The 17,793-nt window shown below is 39.5% G+C and overlaps 1 protein-coding gene across 3 annotated transcripts in view; it reads right to left on the bottom strand.

Moving 5' to 3' along the window:
- Window positions 1-14,752, bottom strand: part of IDO2 (indoleamine 2,3-dioxygenase 2) — a 72,246-nt gene extending 57,494 nt beyond the window's left edge. For 2 of the 3 annotated variants that reach the window (XM_065946834.1, XM_065946833.1), the window contains exon 1: window positions 14,512-14,752. In XM_065946834.1, the coding sequence (XP_065802906.1) occupies window positions 14,512-14,610 (99 nt within the window). In that variant the 5' untranslated portion in view covers window positions 14,611-14,752. The remainder of the gene's footprint in view (window positions 1-14,511) is intronic. The other variant, XM_065946835.1, reaches the window with a different exon arrangement.
- Between the last annotated feature and the right edge of the window lie 3,041 nt (window positions 14,753-17,793).

The following is a 17,793-nucleotide window of genomic DNA, read 5'->3' as shown; positions in this document are numbered from 1 at the left end:
CCAGTTTATTTATGATTCTAACAAGGTTGAGCATTACCAAGCTTTTTTGTTGTTATTTTTAAAGGTACATACATTGGATTCTTTGCACTAAAATTCTATAGCTATTTTAATATTCAATAATAAGATAAACATCCAAAAATATTCCTTTCTCAAAAATGATGATTAAAATAAAGCAGTCAATGTTGATGGCAAGACAGTCAAAAAGCACAGAATTTAGAAGGTAGAAAGTAAAATTACTCTTGTTCTCATCCTCTCTTCTAGCAGTAATGACCCTTGGACATTTCTGTGGTTTTCCAGAAATTTTGTATGTTACCATTGTATTGTTTACATTTCTGTGATAACTGATGAGTTTGAATATCTTGTCTTATGCTTTTGTCATATTGCATTTTGGGTGCAGGTGTGAAACTGCCATTCATATCAGGGTAGTCAAATGAGTCAGTATTTTCACTTATACATTGGGTTTTTGGTTATACTTAGAAAGTTCTTCTTGTCCCAATATTACTTCTTTTTAGAATATTTCTAGTTTAACTGTTGATGATTACTTCTTTAATCTATCTACACTTGTGTCGTGAGTTAGGATAGGTTATCTCATTAGTGCCCTTTCAAAATAGAGGAAGTTCAAGCCAGAGAAATTAAGTAACTTTCCCAAGGTTATGCATATCACCGGCGGTCAGGTCAAACCACTTCTGACTCAAAGTTCAGTGTACTTTCCAGCTTCTCCTGAGAGTAAACACACAGAATGATGAGTGGGGAGATATTTAGTGCAAGGGGATAAGAAGTCCAGAGAAGCTTGACATGTTTTTCTTCCCCTTATTCCACTGATCAGAAGACCATTGGATGGACAGAAACAATAAAATCTGTGGCCTTCTTTTCTATTTTTTTCCCCCAGTTTCCTATTTGATATTATTCTTTTTCTGGACTTTTATATCTGTCAAAGTCTAGTTTTCAAAAGTTGAAAAATGACTCATGCAAATATGGAGTGCATGTCCAAAATTAATTTAGTTTATTAATGAGGAACTCAACAGGATGGCCGAGTTGGCTCAAAAGCACTTGATAGACTGAAGTGTTTATAGAGTTTTTAAAAAACGAATGCTAAAAAATTAATTGCTAAGTTAAAAACATGGTAATGGGTTAATGTCCTATGTGGCACAACCGTCAAAAACTTTAGGGTTATCTTTTCTACTCAACAGAAATCACTTGCAGCTCTTTTGAACAAAATTTTGCAAGTTAACATGTAGTTTCAGAGATTCAGTCCAACTCAATAGTAAGCAGCATGTCAAAAAAGGAGCATCGTTCTTAAGGAAGGTAATTAAGTAATCCTAAAGTGAGACTGCTAATTAGACAGGGCTCCAGGTGATAGTGACTAAAACTCAGCCCTCCTTTTGCTCTGCTTTGGATAGTTCTTCTCAATTTATTTATAATCTAAGAAGGAACAGATTTTATAGAAATCATGTATTTTATAGAAACACCAAACTGTATTATATTGGTTCACAAAATCAACTTCTGGTTAAGAAAATAGTACAGAAAGCTAAAAAAAAAAAAAAATTAAAAGTTTAAGTGAAATTAACACCAGTCAAATGTCAATAAGGAAAAGCTGGGTGATAATGTTAGTATCATAAAAATTAGAATGTGATCTATTGGACTGAGTAGAATTTGAAAGAGATGATTTTTAGGGAAGTAAAAGACTGGAAAAATGGAAAGGGGCTGGTGTGACATAGCTGCCAAGTAAAGAGGAGACAAAAATACTAGATGACTTTGAAGAGATGGGTAACCAGCATGAGTGGCCTCTGAGGCTACACCAAAGTATAGGATTTTTTTCTAAAGAGAGGAGTTATGTGGTTTGATTTTTTTAATTTAAGGGTTACTCTGATTGCCATGCAGGAGTGTATTATAGTTGGGCAAGAGGGGAAATAAAGACAGTTTACAAAACAACAGTCCAGGAAGAAATGGTGGTGGATTGCACTAGGGTGAAAAAGAGAAAGGTGGGCAGCTAAGAGATAGATTTCAGAGACAGGGATGAATTCATTCATTATCACAGGAGTCATTAGAGAATAATAAAGATTATTGCAAGACTCAATTACAAAATATGTAGTTAAGGGTAACACAGGTCAAGAACAAAATGAACACTGACTAAATAATAGTTCAGTTCAGTCGCTCAACTACTATAAAATAACTATATATTATAAAGGGGTTATTGTAGGAACTAAAAAAATATTCCATTCTTAATGAAATATAGAAGAATGATATTAATAAATTTTGCTAATACTTTGAAAATCTGAATTGAAACCCCGACTGAAAAACTGAATTGGAACCCCAATTGAAAAAGAACAAACAACAACAACAACAAAAAAAAACTTTTGTTTTTTCGCCTAGAAGTATTAAATCTAAATAGACCAAAAGCATAGAGGAAATGAAAAATATAATTAAAAACTTATCATCTAAAATCTGTCTTAAGAATTATGATATATTATCTCTTCCAGAGCATAGATGAAGATGAGAAAGCAATTAATGCAATTTGTGAAGATAACAGACCCTCAGGACTAACCCCTGAAATAATAACACTACTGTGGTGTATGAATACAAAAAGGTACTTCTTAAATAAAATATTATCAAGCTGAATTCATTAGTATAAAAGACCAACCCATGTTTGGCATTACTGTGAGTATATTTTGACATTGAAATGTTGTTGTTTGGTTGTCCTTTAGTTGCTAAGAAGTATCCAACTCTTTTGCGACCCCATGAACTGGAGCCCGCCAAGTTCCTTTGTCTGTGGTATTTCCCAGGCAAGAAGACTAGAGTGGAGTATCATTTCCTCTTCCACGGGATCCTCCCCACCCAGGGACTGAAATGGCATCTCCTGCATTGCAGGTGGATTCTTTACCATTGAGCTGCCAAGGAGGCCCTTGGAAAGTTGTTATGAAACATAAAATCAGAAAGGCCAAGAAAAAGTACAGAAAAGGTTTAGAAAGAATATTTTGATAAGTTGTTTGAGGGCATGCCAAAGTAATAATGTGCTGTACTGAGTTGCTCAGTCATGTCCAACTCTTTGCAACCCCATGGACTGCAGCCCACCAGGCTCTTCTGGCCATGGGAATTCTCCAGGCAAGAATACTGGAGTGGGTTGTCATTCCCTTCTCCAGGGGATCTTCCCAACCCAGGAATCAAAACTAGGTCTCACACACTGCAGGTGGATTCTTTACCATCTGTGTTACCAGGGAAGCCCCAAAGTAACAATAAATGGATGTCAAAATGCCCTCCAAGGTGGAACTTGGCAATGATAAATTTTCTTTTTTTCTTTCTAACTGTTTCGTTTTGCTTGTCTTTTTTCCTGGAGGATGTAAACAGATTTGAGACTGAGGTTCTGTAGCTTTGGACAGCAGCTGCTACAGAGAAGTGTTCACCATCTCTGCCCACCTGTCTCCATTTGGAATAAGAGCTCAGGCATTTCTATGATGAAGATTGGACAAGCATTAAAAAATTTCATTGATGACAAATTGATTCATCCACATAGGGGAACTACATCATTTGCTCTGGTATCATCCTCTATCAATATTGTTTTCTAGGCTGGGAGCAGAGAGTTCACATTAATTCACATCTGTAAACTAAGTGTTCTGAAACATTAAAAGCAGTGCAAAATTATGCAGTGGGCTGAAATGATAAAAAAATTCCACCAAAAAATATTGAAGAAATCGTGAATCAGAGGAGGTACATTATTCTGACACTAGAGAGAGTGACCTGCCTTTTGAGAAACCTGTATGCAGGGCAGGAAGCAATAGTTAGAACTGGACATGGAACAACAGACTGGTTCCAAACAGGAAAAGGAGTATGTCAAGGCTGTATATTGTCACCCTGCTTATTTAACTTAGATGCAGAGTACATCATGAGAAACGCTGGGCTGGAGGAACCACAGGCTGGAATCAAGATTGCCAGGAGAAATATCAATAACCTCAGATATGCAGATGACACTAGTCTTATGGAAGAAAGTGAAGAAGAACTAAAAAGCCTCTTGATGAAAGTGAAGGAGGAGAGTGAAAAAGCTGGCTTAAAGCTCAACATTCAGAAAACTAAGATCATGGCATCTGGTCCCATCACTTCATGAGAAATAGATGGGGAAACAGGGGAAACAATGACAGACTTTATATTTTTGGGCTCCAAAATCACTGCAGATGGTGATTGCAGCCATGGAATTAAAAGACACTTACTCCTTGGAAGGGAAGTTATGACCAACCTGGATAGCATATTTAAAAGCAGAGACATTACTTTGCCAACAAAGGTCCTTCTAGTTAAGGGTATGGTTTTACAAGTAGTCCTGTATGGATAGGAGAGTTGGACAGTGAAGAAAGCTGAACACCAAAAATTTGATGCTTTTGAACTGTGGTGTTGGAGAAGACTCTTGAGAGTCCCTTGGACTGCAAGGAGATCCAACCAGTCCATCCTAAAGGAGCTCAGTCCTGGGTGTTCATTGGAAGGACTGATGTTAAAGCTGAAACTTCAATTCTTTGGCCACCTCATGCGAAGAGTTGACTCATTGGAAAAGACCCTGATGCTGGGAAGGATTGGGGGCAGATGGAGAAGGGGACGACAGAGGATGAGATGGCTGGATGGCATCACCACCTCAATGGACATGGGTTTGGGTAAACTCTGGGAGTTCGTGATGGACAGGGAGGCCTCACGTGCTGCAGTTCATGGGGTCACAAATAGTAGGACCCGAATGAGCGACTGAACTGAACCGAAATGAGAGAGAATGAATGCCCGTAGGTTAGAATGAAGAATGGGGAAGCATTCTAAGCAAACGTCCTCAAAATTACAAGTGATTTTACAAGTATAATCTTCGTGATTATAAATTAATTTTAGGAACAAGATAAACAATTTTTGTGGGAATGACCTGGTTTGAATTAAACCATCAGAAGTTTCATACATTGGTTTTATTTATAGAGGGAAAATTAACCAATATGTCTAATGCCATTAAATTGCAATGTTTTATCATGCAAATAGGATTTAATGGAACCATTAAAATTATATTGTTTAGAGTGACTAATTTTAGGCAGTTTTATTTTACAGCATTGAGTTAAAAACACACAATGCAGGTTTGGATATGCAATAGAATTACAACTTTGCAGCTTTGCAAACACATAGACACACATATATACATATATACATATACGTATACATATGTATATGTATACATACTTATACATATATACAGACAAATAGGTAGCTAAACATATACACCCTTAGATAAATTATTCCCAGATACCTAAGGTATATTGATTTTATGGTAGAGTTGTGAATAATCAATTTCCTACTTTTAAGAATCTTCCAATGTGAACTTGATGTGAATTTATTAAGTTGGTAACAAAATAGTAACATTTAGATTTTTTTTCATAAAAAATCTTGTCACTAATGATGTGCCACTGAATTTTAGCAGTCTCCTAATTTCTAAAGATTAATAATAAAATAAATATTCAATAAAAGGAGTTTGTGGTAAGATTTCAAGCAGAGGATGGTCAATTTAAAGTACACATTAACCTGATATTATATATAATTGAAAGAATTTTTTAATCAATAGTGGGGTCTTAAGTTGTGATTAAAAGCAGTTGAGAGATAATTATGGCAATTATATGATTCAAAATCAAATTAGAACATAATTTGATAAATATTGACATAATGATGGCATGAAATGTGATAAGATACTCCTTCTCAAATTGGTCATGATTTAGAAAATCTATATTACATAGAAATAATTTATCCTGTTGTCAACTGGGCCTGGAGCTGGGCCTGGCTTAATCTTTAGTTTCAGACTGAAATCACAGAGTATCAGAATTATGAGGGGTTTTCTCAATTTGATTCTCCTCATATGCCCGTGACATGTTGTCCTCACACTAGTAAAGGAGGCAAAAAGAGAGCAAATATGACTTGCTAATTTTAAAACTAGTAACAGATTTATCTAGACTTCAAATTCAAATCAATATGACTGTTACAGTGTTGTCGGTGCTGTTAACCAGAATTTGTAATGTTAATCATCTACTGTTTCTCAACTAGAGGAATGTACAAAATTGCCTTTGAGGAATAATTTTCATGAATCCCAGAGAATAATTTCCCAAAGATTCAAAGACCTGAGTTGGAAAAAAGAAAGAAACTAAAATCTTTTTTATGGTACATGTGTTTTCACTGCAAATTATCTCTGTGATATAAAACATTTCTTTCTATATCTAGTCAGAGATTAAAAACACAACACTAAGCATCTCAGCACTTATGCATCCTTAGGAGCATATCTTTACTCCTCTTCTATCTCCCTACTCCACAACCCACAGTTTCAGAAACATGATTCTAGATTATCCTTTTAGATTTATACAGGTCAATAGCAGAAAAACAAAACAACCCAACTAAAAAATGAGTGGAAGACCTAAACAGACATTGCTCCAAAGAAGACATAGAGTTGGCCAACAAAAACATGAAAAGATGTATACTGCTCATTATGAGAAATGCGAACAACTACAATGATGTATCACCTCACACTGGTCAGAATGACCATCATCAAAAAAACTGCAAACCGTAAATGCTGGAGAGCGTGTGGAGAAGAGGGAGCCCTCTTGCACTGTTGGTGGGAATGTAAATTGATACTGTCAATATGCAGAACAGTATGGAGGTTCCTTAAAAAACTAGGAATAAAACAACTGTATGATCCAGCAATCCCATTACTCAACATATACCCTGAGAAAATCATAATTCAAAAAGACATATGTACCCCTGCCGGGGTCCAGCCCCAGCAGGATCCAGGGGAACCCTCAGGATGAACGGCGTCGGCAAATGAGAGAGAGAGGGAGACAAAGCTCAGGGCTAAGTCTGAAGTTTATTTTTGCATGCTACTGATTAACTTATTTGCAGGGAAGGAATAGAGATACAGATGCAGATAATGGACTTATGGGCACAGCAGGGGAAAGAGAGGATGGGACAAACTGAGGAAGTACGACTGACATATATATATTACTACGTGTAAAACAGATAGCTAGTGGAAAGTGCTCTATAGCACAGGGTGCCTAACCCAGTGTTCTGTGATGACCTAGAGAGGTGAGATGGGGGCATGCGAGGGAAGCTCAAAGGAATGGGATATATATGTATATACAAACACATACGTATATATATATATATATATATACATACATACATATATATGTGCATATATATGGCAAATTTGCATTTTTGTACTGCAGAAACTAACACAACATTGCAATGCAATTATATTCCAATATAATATTTATACAGGACAGTTCAGTTCAGTCACTCAGTCATATCCCCATGCGACCCCATGGACTGTAGCACCCCAGGCCTCCCTGTCCATCACGAACTCCCAGAGTTTACCCAAACTCATGTCTATTGAGTCAGTGATGCTATCTAACCATCTCATCCTCTGTCATCCCCTTCTCCTCCTGCCTTCAATCTTTCCCAACATCAGGGTCTTTTCAAATGAGTCAACTCTTCGCATTAGGTGGCCAAAATATTGTAGTTTCAGCTTTAACATCAGTCCTTCCAATGAACACCAGGACTGAGCTCCTTTAGGATGGACTGGTTGGATCTCCTTGCAGTCCAAGGGACTCTCAAGAGTCTTCTCCAACACCACAGTTCAAAAGCATCAATTTTTCGGTGCTCAGCTTTCTTCACTGTCCAACTCTCCTATCCATACATGACTACTCGAAAAACCATAGCCTTAACTAGAAGGACCTTTGTTGGCAAAGTAATGTCTCTGCTTTTAAATATGCTATCCAGGTTGGTCATAACTTCCCTTCCAAGGAGTAAGTGTCTTTTAATTCCATGGCTGCAATCACCATCTGCAGTGATTTTGGAGCCCAAAAATATAAAGTCTGTCATTGTTTCCCCTGTTTCCCCATCTATTTCTCATGAAACGATGGGACCAGATGCCATAATCTTAGTTTTCTGACTGTTAAGCTTTAAGCCAGCTTTTTCACTCTCCTCCTTCACTTTCATCAAGAGGCTTTTTAGTTCTTCTTCACTTTCTTCCATAAGACTAGTGTCATCTGCATATCTGAGGTTATTGATATTTCTCCTGGCAATCTTGATTCCAGCCTGTGGTTCCTCCAGCCCAGCGTTTCTCATGATGTACTCTGCATCTAAGTTAAATAAGCAGGGTGACAATATAGAGCCTTGACATACTCCTTTTCCTATTTGGAACCAGTCTGTTGTTCCATGTCCAGTTCTAACTATTGCTTCCTGACCTGCATACAGGTTTCTCAAGAGGCAGGTCAGGTGGTCTGGTATTCCCATCTCCTTCAGAATTTTCCACAGTTTCTTGTGATCCACACAGTCAAAGGCTTTGGCATAGTCAATGAAGCAGAAATAGATGTTTTTCTAGAACTCTCTTGCTTTTTTGATGATCCAATAGATGTTAGCAATTTGATCTCTGTTTCCTCTGCCTTTTATAAAACCAGTTTGAACATCTGAAAGCTCATGGTTCACATATTGCTGAGGCCTGGCTTGGAGAATTTTGAGCATTACTTTACTAGCGTGTTAGATGAGTGCAATTGTGCGGTAGTCTGAGCATCCTTTGGCATTGCCTTTCTTTGGCATTGGAATGAAAACTGACCTTTTCCAGTCCTGTGGCTGCTGCTGAGTTTTCCAAATTTGCTGACATGGAGACTGCTTTCCCATATAACTGGTCATGTAATTACTGTGCTCACAGTTGAAAAACAAGGCTGGACTTTGAGCTCATGTGGGCTAGCTCAGCTGTCTACCCTTTGCTCATAAGGTGTTTTCTCATATTCCAGCTTTTCTCTGATCTTAAAGCTACAATTTTCAGCAGGGCCTGTGAATATTCTTCAGTCTTTTTCAGCACTTTGAGATCATAGAGTGGGGAACACGAGTTAATAATATGCTGACAAAACCGGTCAATATTTAACAGTCCCTTCGTGCTTCCTTGGTCATTTCGTGTTTTGCACCCTCACATTTTGTTGCCCTTTACCCTCCTGTCTGGTCAGCTCTGGGGATCTCAGGGCAAAACATAGCTTTGGGGCTTCCCTGGTGGCTCAGTGGTAAAGAATCCAACCTGCCAATGCGGGAGACGTGTGTTCAATCCTTGGTCTGGGAAGATCCCACATGCCGTGACACAGTTAAGCCTGTGCTCCACAACTGTTGAGCCTGGACTCTAGATGCTGTGGGCTGCAACTACTGAAGCCTGAGCACCCTAGAGCCTGCGTTCCACAACAAGAGCGGCCGCCACAAGGAGAAACCCACTTGCCACAGCTAAAAAAAAACTCTGACAGCAGTGAAGACTCACCGCAGCCAAAAAAAAAAAAAAAAAAAAAAAAAAATCAATCAATAATTATTAAAAAAAAAAAAAATTAAGGCTTTGGTTTCCATTGCCCAGGATCTCCCTTTCTCTAGCTGTTCATCTTTCTGCCTCACTTCCTATAGTGAGCCGAATGGCTTGTGCCAACCCTTTTCTCCCCAAAAGACATGTCCGCTTGGAAACTGTGAATGTGACCTTAATTGGAAATGGGTCTCTGATGATACCATTTAGTTAGTCACCACAAGATAAGAACACCGTGGATTAGCATGGTTGTGATGATGTGTGCTAAGTCGCTTCAGTTGTGTCTGACTCTTTTTGCGACGCTGTGGATGGTAGCCCGCCAGGCTCCTCTGTCCATGAGATTCTTCAGGTAAGAACACTGGAGTGTGCAGACTGCCATGCCCTCCTCCAGGGGATCTTCCAGACCCAGGGGATCAAACCCACATCTCTTATGTCTCCTGCATTGGCAGGCAGGTTCTCTACCACTAACGCCACCTGGGAAGCCTGGATGTGATGACATGTGCCCTTATAAGAGAAGACAGAGGGAGAGGGAGGAAGATTGCAGGGCAGTTATGAAGGCCATGTGAAGATGGAGTAGAGAGTGGAGTCCTTCTGCTGGGGCAAGGATGCCAGGAGCCATAGGAAGGTGGAAGAAGCCAAGAAGGATTCTCCCCGAGAGACTTTGTGGGGGGAGGAGTGTGCTGCCAACACCCTGATTCCAGACTTCTTCCCTCCAGAAGTCTAAGAAAGTACATTTCTCTTGCTTTAAGCCACCAACATATTTTTGGTAATTTTGACACCAGCCCTAGGAAACTAATTCACTTCCAGATCCTCATTTTGACCGAGAGTAGCAGATATGTAATTTCCCTGTTGCATGATTTGTCATCCTTTCTTAGATCACTCAGCTCAGCTCTCCCCATGTTGTCTTAAGCTTTTCTACAGCTTCGGTATCCTGAGGGTGAAAAACTCTGAGTGGTTTCATTGTTTCAGATTCCAGTTTCTAGGACCATGTTGGCCGCTTTTTCCCCATTGTTATCCTCATTGTCCAACCACTTCCCCATCAGCTTGCCTCACCTTTTTCTTGGTTTCTTAACTTTGGCACGGAAATCCATATCCTGTCCAGCCCTCCCCAGCTCCGAACTCACCTTTCTTTATTAATCTACACTCAGTATTCTGAAATCTGATCTCTTTGGGTGTATCTCTGCAAATGTAGTAGATGTATTAATAATAATATATCTATTGGTAATATAACCATTTATATGGCTATATAGTATATAATAAACCATGTATATGTATGCAATATAATATGTAATAAATAAAATAAAGCATGGACATGTGTTTGAGCAAGCTTTGGGAATTGGTGATGGACAGGGAAGCCTGGCATGCTGCAGTCCATAGGGTCACAAAGAGTCGGACATGACTGAGCGACTGAACTAAACTAAATATAACCATCATTGCCTCAAATCTCATTTGACATAGTCAGGCATATAGCTCAGATACTAGCAGATATGGTAACTTTTTCTCAAGGAAATATTAGGTTTCTTTCTACCTCTACTTTCCATTCGAAAACTATAGTCTTCTGTGTTAATTATTTTTCTATCCTTCCTTCAGAACAGCTGGAGTCCAGTGCTTCTCACAAGTGCTTTAAATTTTCACAGGAGAGTATATGTATATTTATTTTTCCTAAGAGACCCAGGTTTGGTCTGTGGGTCGGGAAGAGCCCCTGGAGAAGGGCAGGGCAACCCACTCCAGTATTCTTGTCTGGAGAACTGCCATGGACAGAGGAGCCTGGTGGGTTGCAGTCCATGGGGCCTCAAAGAGTCAGACACGACTGAAGTGACTTAGGATGCACACAAGCCCGTCTCACTGTTTCTCATAGTTAGGAACACATTTCCTTCCAAAAACAACCTTCAGAAACCCTCATTGCTCATGTGAACCTCCACTGTCTTTTATAGATTCTGTCAGGTACGGACCTAATTAGCCTAGAGGTTCCTGTTCCACTCCTGGCTGGGTTTCTGGCATCAGTATTTATTTAGGTTCCCCAGCTAATTTTGGTACACAATCCAGGAACCCCTGTCAGAAGCTTGCCTGCACTTAACTTTCTGCTAGGAATACAGTCACATGCCAGTGCATAAGTGGTTTACCAGATGTGTGAAATCCAAATTCCTGAGCCTGACATTTGAGTTCCCTTGGTCCCACCCCAATCTAATCTGCTATCATCTATCTTGGTCCCTCCTTTTCCTACCCAGCTGATTTGCTTATATTCTTTAAAGAAAAATTTCTCCCCACCCATCCACCCAAACACAGGCATGCACAGATTACATGATTGGCAAGTGATTTGGGGGGGGGCTTCCCTGTGGGACTAAAAGAGACACATTTTCCTGAATGCAATGTTAGACCCTACAGATGTTTGAAAGGTTATAGAAACAGTAGGGTAGCGTATGTCAAACCAAGTCAGCCCTTTCCTGCAGAGCCAGAATGCTTGCTTGTTCATTAGTTTGACTGTGCTTTCTTCTCTTCTTTGTTATCGATAAAAATCAGAACCATTTCTTGTATTTATTAGCTTAACATAAAAATGCTATTAGAAATCCCACATAGATGGGTCCAATATCCATAAAATCATTGGAGCATAATGTGATATTTACTACCTGTGGTACATAATTATACTCACATGCTCTAAGTATTTGTGGTAAACAACCAAGCTTGCTGGAAGGACATCCTTGGTCTGACTGACATAACGGAATAGCCACCCCATCACTTCCCTAAAAGCAAAAAAAGCCCTTAGCAAAACCAGGCTGATGTTTCTCAGTTTGTGATCTGTTGTGACACCACTGCTATTTGAGGATGGGTGAAGATCACACCATGGGTGATGGGTGATCTTCTGATCAGCTGGGTAATCTGAGACAGATTGTGGTGTCAACAGCCTTCCCCTACCTCTTCCCAGAAAAGGAGGTGTTTAGGAGGGAACACTAAAAGTGAAACAAAGACTTGCAATCTTTAGAACTTTGGCAAATGACTGTGAGAACAGATCCAGTTTGCCAGGAAATTTCTATCTGAGCTCCAGAATGGAAATTTCCTCTAAGGAGTATGCATGAGCCAGACCACAGGGCAGATGGGGTCTTGTATTGTCTCAGAAAGTCACAGCCACTTGATGTTGTTACTATTTCTCATCTGGTTTTCTTATTTATAAGAAAGGAAACAACAAAGAAGGGAACACAATCATGGTGGCCCCACCCAGTGTTCACACACAAAATGTTATCGAAAAATCCGAAAAATCTTTTCGGCCAGCCCAATAATTTTAATACTATTTTTCTCAGTTCAGTGTATATATTTAATCCCAATAAGAGAGTGTTGGCCTGTAGATTGACTCTTTCTTGTGAATTAGAAATGATCTGAGTATGCCTGAATCAAGTTATATACACAGAATGAAATTTTGAATAAGCTCTGGACTGAGGCTCAGGCAAATTGGCTTCTAGTCTTCCACTGGATTTATGAAAGTGCTTCCGTGCTCCATAGCAGTCCAGTAAGGGTGGGGCTAAATCTCTTTCAGTGCCTGTGAAAACTGAGGGTCAGGCAATGCTGATGATTCATTCTAGGTCACAAGAGTTAGTAAGTAAAACTTTGGATGACTCAAGTATTCTGGTGTGCTCAGGACTTTCCTGACTTAGCATAGAAAATCCTGCATCTTGGAATCCCCTTTGGCCTCTAGCAAATGGACATTCTTTGTCACCCTACTGGCAGGGTCAGAGAATACAGTCCAGTGTTCTGGGCCACAATGGTCGTCTGTTATAACACCCTGGAGTCATTACTGTTAATGCTCAAGTTTCTTGCAGATCTGTGACTTGATTTCAAAACTAAAAGCTCTACAGAGTAGCACTGGGGATCAGCAAATAGATCCTATCTTCATCTGTATTCCTCTATCACACTCAGAAGTAGGAATTCCATAAAAGTTCATTAAATTCTAGGTCAATCATTAATCATGATTAAATCACCAATTAGGTCCATAGAAGGGAAAATTGAATCTAATAAAAGATTGCAGTGATTATAACATTGGATCTCTAGATTTTTAGCTGAGTCGTCTTGGCCCTTATTTATAACATAGTAGAAAAAAAAAATCAAGAGTCCTGAGTACTACTTCTGCTTTTTTTAGTAATATGACTTTGGGCAAGCCACTTCTGGTCTTCAGTTTCTAAGAACTCTTGCAGTTTTAACATTTTTGATCTTAACCATATTCAAAGATTAAACAGTGTTGAAAAGGAACTGCATTAAGAACAATCAAGAAATAGTTGCAGTTTGTTCTCAAAGATTCTTTCCTCTTCACAGCAATATCTGTGAACATCTAATCCCTCCTACTATCCTCAAGCACACCTGAGGTCCACTGTGTTCTCTTTTCTCTACCTCTAGCCAGGCAAGATAAACGGAATTTCTTGCTTTAGTGCTTACTTGGTCGTGTCTGACTCTGTGTGACCCCATGAACTGGGGTAGCCCACCAGGCTCTTCTGTCCACTGGACTCTCCAGGCAAGGACACTGGAGGGATAGCCATTCCCTTCTCCAGGGGATCTTCCAGACCCAGGGATCATATAATTGATCTTTATCTAATTCCCCCTTTCTCCTTTTGATAACTGCACATTTGCTCACAAATTCGGTGGAATGATGGGCAATACATTTAAAAAACAAACAAACAAAAAACCTGACATTAAAACATTTCACTTGCTTTCTCCCTGGGGTAGCTGTCACTTGCCTTTGCTGGTAATCACCCTGTGCCTCATTTGTATTGTTGGTAAAGAATCTGCCTGCGATGTAGGAGACCCTGGTTCAATCCCTGAGTCAGGAAGGCCCAATGGAGTAGGGATAGCCTACCCACTCCACTATTCTTGGGCTTCTGTGGTGGCTCAGCTGGTAAAGAATCCACCTGCAGTGTGGGAGACCTGGGTTTGATCCCTGGGTTGGGAAGATCCCCCAGAAAAGGGATAGGCTACCCACTCCAGTATTCTGGCCTAGAGAATTCCATGGACTGTATAGTCCATGGGGTCACAAAGAGTCGGACATTACTGAGCAACTTGCACTTATTTGTATTATCCATCCCACATCACAGACGTGGCATTTATATTGCATCTCTCTTAATGACTACATCATTAAAGAAACAAACACACAAACCAGCATCTCAAGAAAACTATACTGACCTGCTCTATAACCCTAGCCTTACCAGAGGATTTGGGAGAAGAAAGCCATAATCTTCAGAAATGTGAAATCTTCCTAAAGTCAAGAATGGTGCTGTCTTCAAATTCTGACTTTGAGGCTCCATAATGTTGTTTGAAGTATCTGTGCCGAGACTGCTACCAAAGAGACAACTGCTCCAAATATGTCAAAGACACAGAGAGCTTCAGAATAACATCTCTTCCTCACAGCTAGCTGTCCAGTGTCTCAGGAATAGGGGAGTACCTTGCTCTGAGGTTGAATTCCACACTACCATGGACTTTCTCTGACACAAAGCTGAGTAAACAGTTCAAGACTGCTGGTTAAAACAAACAGGCAAACAAAACCACGTCACACACACATACACACAAACAAATTTCTTTTCATACATGTGAATACAAGAAGGTTGATTTTAAACCCAGAGACAAACCCGCTCTTCTTTAGAAAAAGAGAAATAAACAAGAGTTTTTGTTGATCCCAAACACTCTGACAGAACCTGGTCCCTGAGGAAATTTGACAACTGGGTCTTGGGCATAAACTATTAAAACTAGAAGTTAGTTACTTTCAGACAGATGTGTCAATGATTGCCATGAGTAGAGTGGGGGCAAGGACTCTGTGGGCATATCAGAAGGGTTCTGTGTGTAGTTTGAACAGCATATTCCAAGATTATAATTACTTTGAGTGACATTAAGAAATACTGTTTAATTTTTTAAAAACTTCAATGACCCTCAGAGAAGATATATTTAGTGAAGTTTGACAAACAAGGTAGCAGATATTAACAAATTCAAGAAAAACCTAATGTATCATTTGTTTAACCCTCTATGTTTATTAAACATATTTTGAAAATTGACCTCTAAAATGGGTGACTTTACTTATGAACCATGTACTACCAGATCTACTTTACAGATAAGTAAACTGAAGTACACACATGTAAATAACCCTGTCCATTGCCTCTCCACTAATTATGAACTAAAGCTGAGGTATCTTTATCTCCAAGCTATTTCTCTGTTCACTTGATCAGGCTGCAAGGCTGTCTGTTAAAGGTGTCATGATGGTTTGAATTCACTGAACCCTGGAGCCCAGTGATAAGTGCCAGATGCACTGTGAAAATTTCAAAGATTCTAACTTTTTGGTCCAGTTGGACCCTGAACTTAGGTCGCCAGGTTGTCAACAAACTTATTTGGAGGCTGACTTGTCCTTACACATCTTTCCTCCCTCTCTTTCTCTAAGATAAATCCAAAAGCTGAGAGTAGGAAGTACTCTGATAATTCATGTACCAATTCCCACAGAGGGTTCAAATTTTGAAGGTAGTGTGCAAAAGTAGCCGAATTGATTTATGTTTCATTAGACCCTAAGAGTCATTCTCAACTATCCACGTCTGGGACTTCCCTGGTGGTGCAGTGGATTAAGCATCTGCCTGCCAATGCTGGGGACATGGGTTCGATCCCTGGTCTGGGAAAATTCCACGTGCCTCAGAGCAGTTAAGCCCGTGAGCCACAACTACTGAGCCTGAATGCTGCAATTACTGAAGCCTGCATATCCGACAGCCTGCACTCTGCAATGAGAGAAGCACCTGCAATGAGAAGCCTGCACAACACAGCAAAGAGTAGCTCCTGCTGGCAGCAATTAGAGAAAGCCCACAAGCAGCAATGAAGACCCACCACAGTAAAAAAAAAAAAAAAAAAAATTAGATGAATAAATAAAGTAATTTTTAAAAACTATCCACTTCCTCTTAGACCAATGTCCAACCAGTTTTGAAAATTAGTTTCTTATGCCTCCTAAATGCAATTTGCCAAATTATATGTGTTGAATGATCTTTTTTGTTCTTTCATTCAATCTCAGATTAAAAAGAAGGGGTAGGCTTTTGTTTGTTTGTTTGTTTTTTATGCTGGTCTAGCTATTTTTCATCCATTCTCTCTGCATTCTCATAAGAATTTATTGTAACATTATTAAAGCTTGGCATCAAAATACCCAAAATGAAAAGAACATTACAGAATACATAATCTAATTCAAACTCTCAGGAAACATAAGAAAATCCTGAGGTTGGTGGGAGGGAAGTACTTAGCAAATGTCATTCTGATGGGGTTGCCATCAGAATTGGTCTAGAATTTGGACTTGCTGCCTCTCAGCCCAGAATTTTCCACTCTGCCCAATCACCAGGCTTCCCTGAGTGGGAATTTCTATCTCATCTCCTATTAGCTTATGTGGCTATTTTAACAAGTGACTTAAAATTCCGAGCTTCTGTTTCTACATCTGCAAGAAACAGTAATGTTTACCTCAGTAGATAAATGAGGAACATTAAGTGAAGGACTTATCAGATAGGTAACAGTAAATGCTATTTTCCTTATGTTCTCCCCCCTTGCTAGAAATACATTTTTAATATGATATTTTTTTCTGGCTTTCTTCCCTCTTTTCCTGACTGGATCTTTCCTTTTTCCATCTCTGACTTCTTTTCACACTTCAGACCTAAGTGTATAGATATTTGCAGTATGACTGTAACCACTTCCCCCCCTCAGTGTTCTTATGTATTTCCACCTGATCTTAACCATCAGTTCTGTGTGCATGTTCAATCTTGACCTTTCTTACTTCCAAGGTGTAGGCCCATGGAAACTGTGGGTCACTGAACACCTCAGGTTCTGCCGCAAAAATCGTTAAGAACTCCTCATTTTAAGTTAAAGTTCAAATGTCCTTGGCCTGGCATTCAAGGATGTCCTTCACCTGACCTCTAAACACCCTCTAGCTGTTCAAAATTCTACTATCACCTTGAACCTCTTTTACACCATGTTTCAAGCATCATGTCAAACCTGGTTTGACAGCTACTAACATTCAAACCTTGTATTTATCTAATCTTTTCTATTAGATTGTAAGTTCCTTGACTAAGCCATATTTAACTCAACTTTGTATTTTCCTTTAGCAGCAAGCCCAGTGTCTAGAGTTCAATAAATGTTTATGAAATGAATGATCTCTCCTGGCATCTCATTTTTAGATTTGGTGTCTTGGTGCCAAGTAGAAGTTTGTGCTGTTCTGTTGTTGGTCCTTTAATGGACCGGAACCTCATGGTCCGGAGTCAACAATAAGGAAGTAAGAGAGAGAAAGAGGCTGATATCCCCTGGTTTACGCAGAAAGCCAATAAAGCCCTGTTCTTAGAGCTTACACGGCTGCACGTAGTCACCAGGCACCCTCTCGAGTGGCTGAAGGCACAGTGTGCCTTCTCGAGAGGGTCTTAGAAGCCCAGGCAAGAAAATGAGCTCAATGGGCCTCTGTGCTCCAAGGAATTAGCCTGAAAGAGAGA

Source organism: Muntiacus reevesi, chromosome 10, assembly GCF_963930625.1.
Source record: "Muntiacus reevesi chromosome 10, mMunRee1.1, whole genome shotgun sequence".
NCBI lineage: Eukaryota > Metazoa > Chordata > Mammalia > Artiodactyla > Cervidae > Muntiacus > Muntiacus reevesi.
The sequence above is the reverse complement of the archived record's forward strand: the minus strand, read 5'-3'. Positions and strand labels throughout refer to the sequence as shown.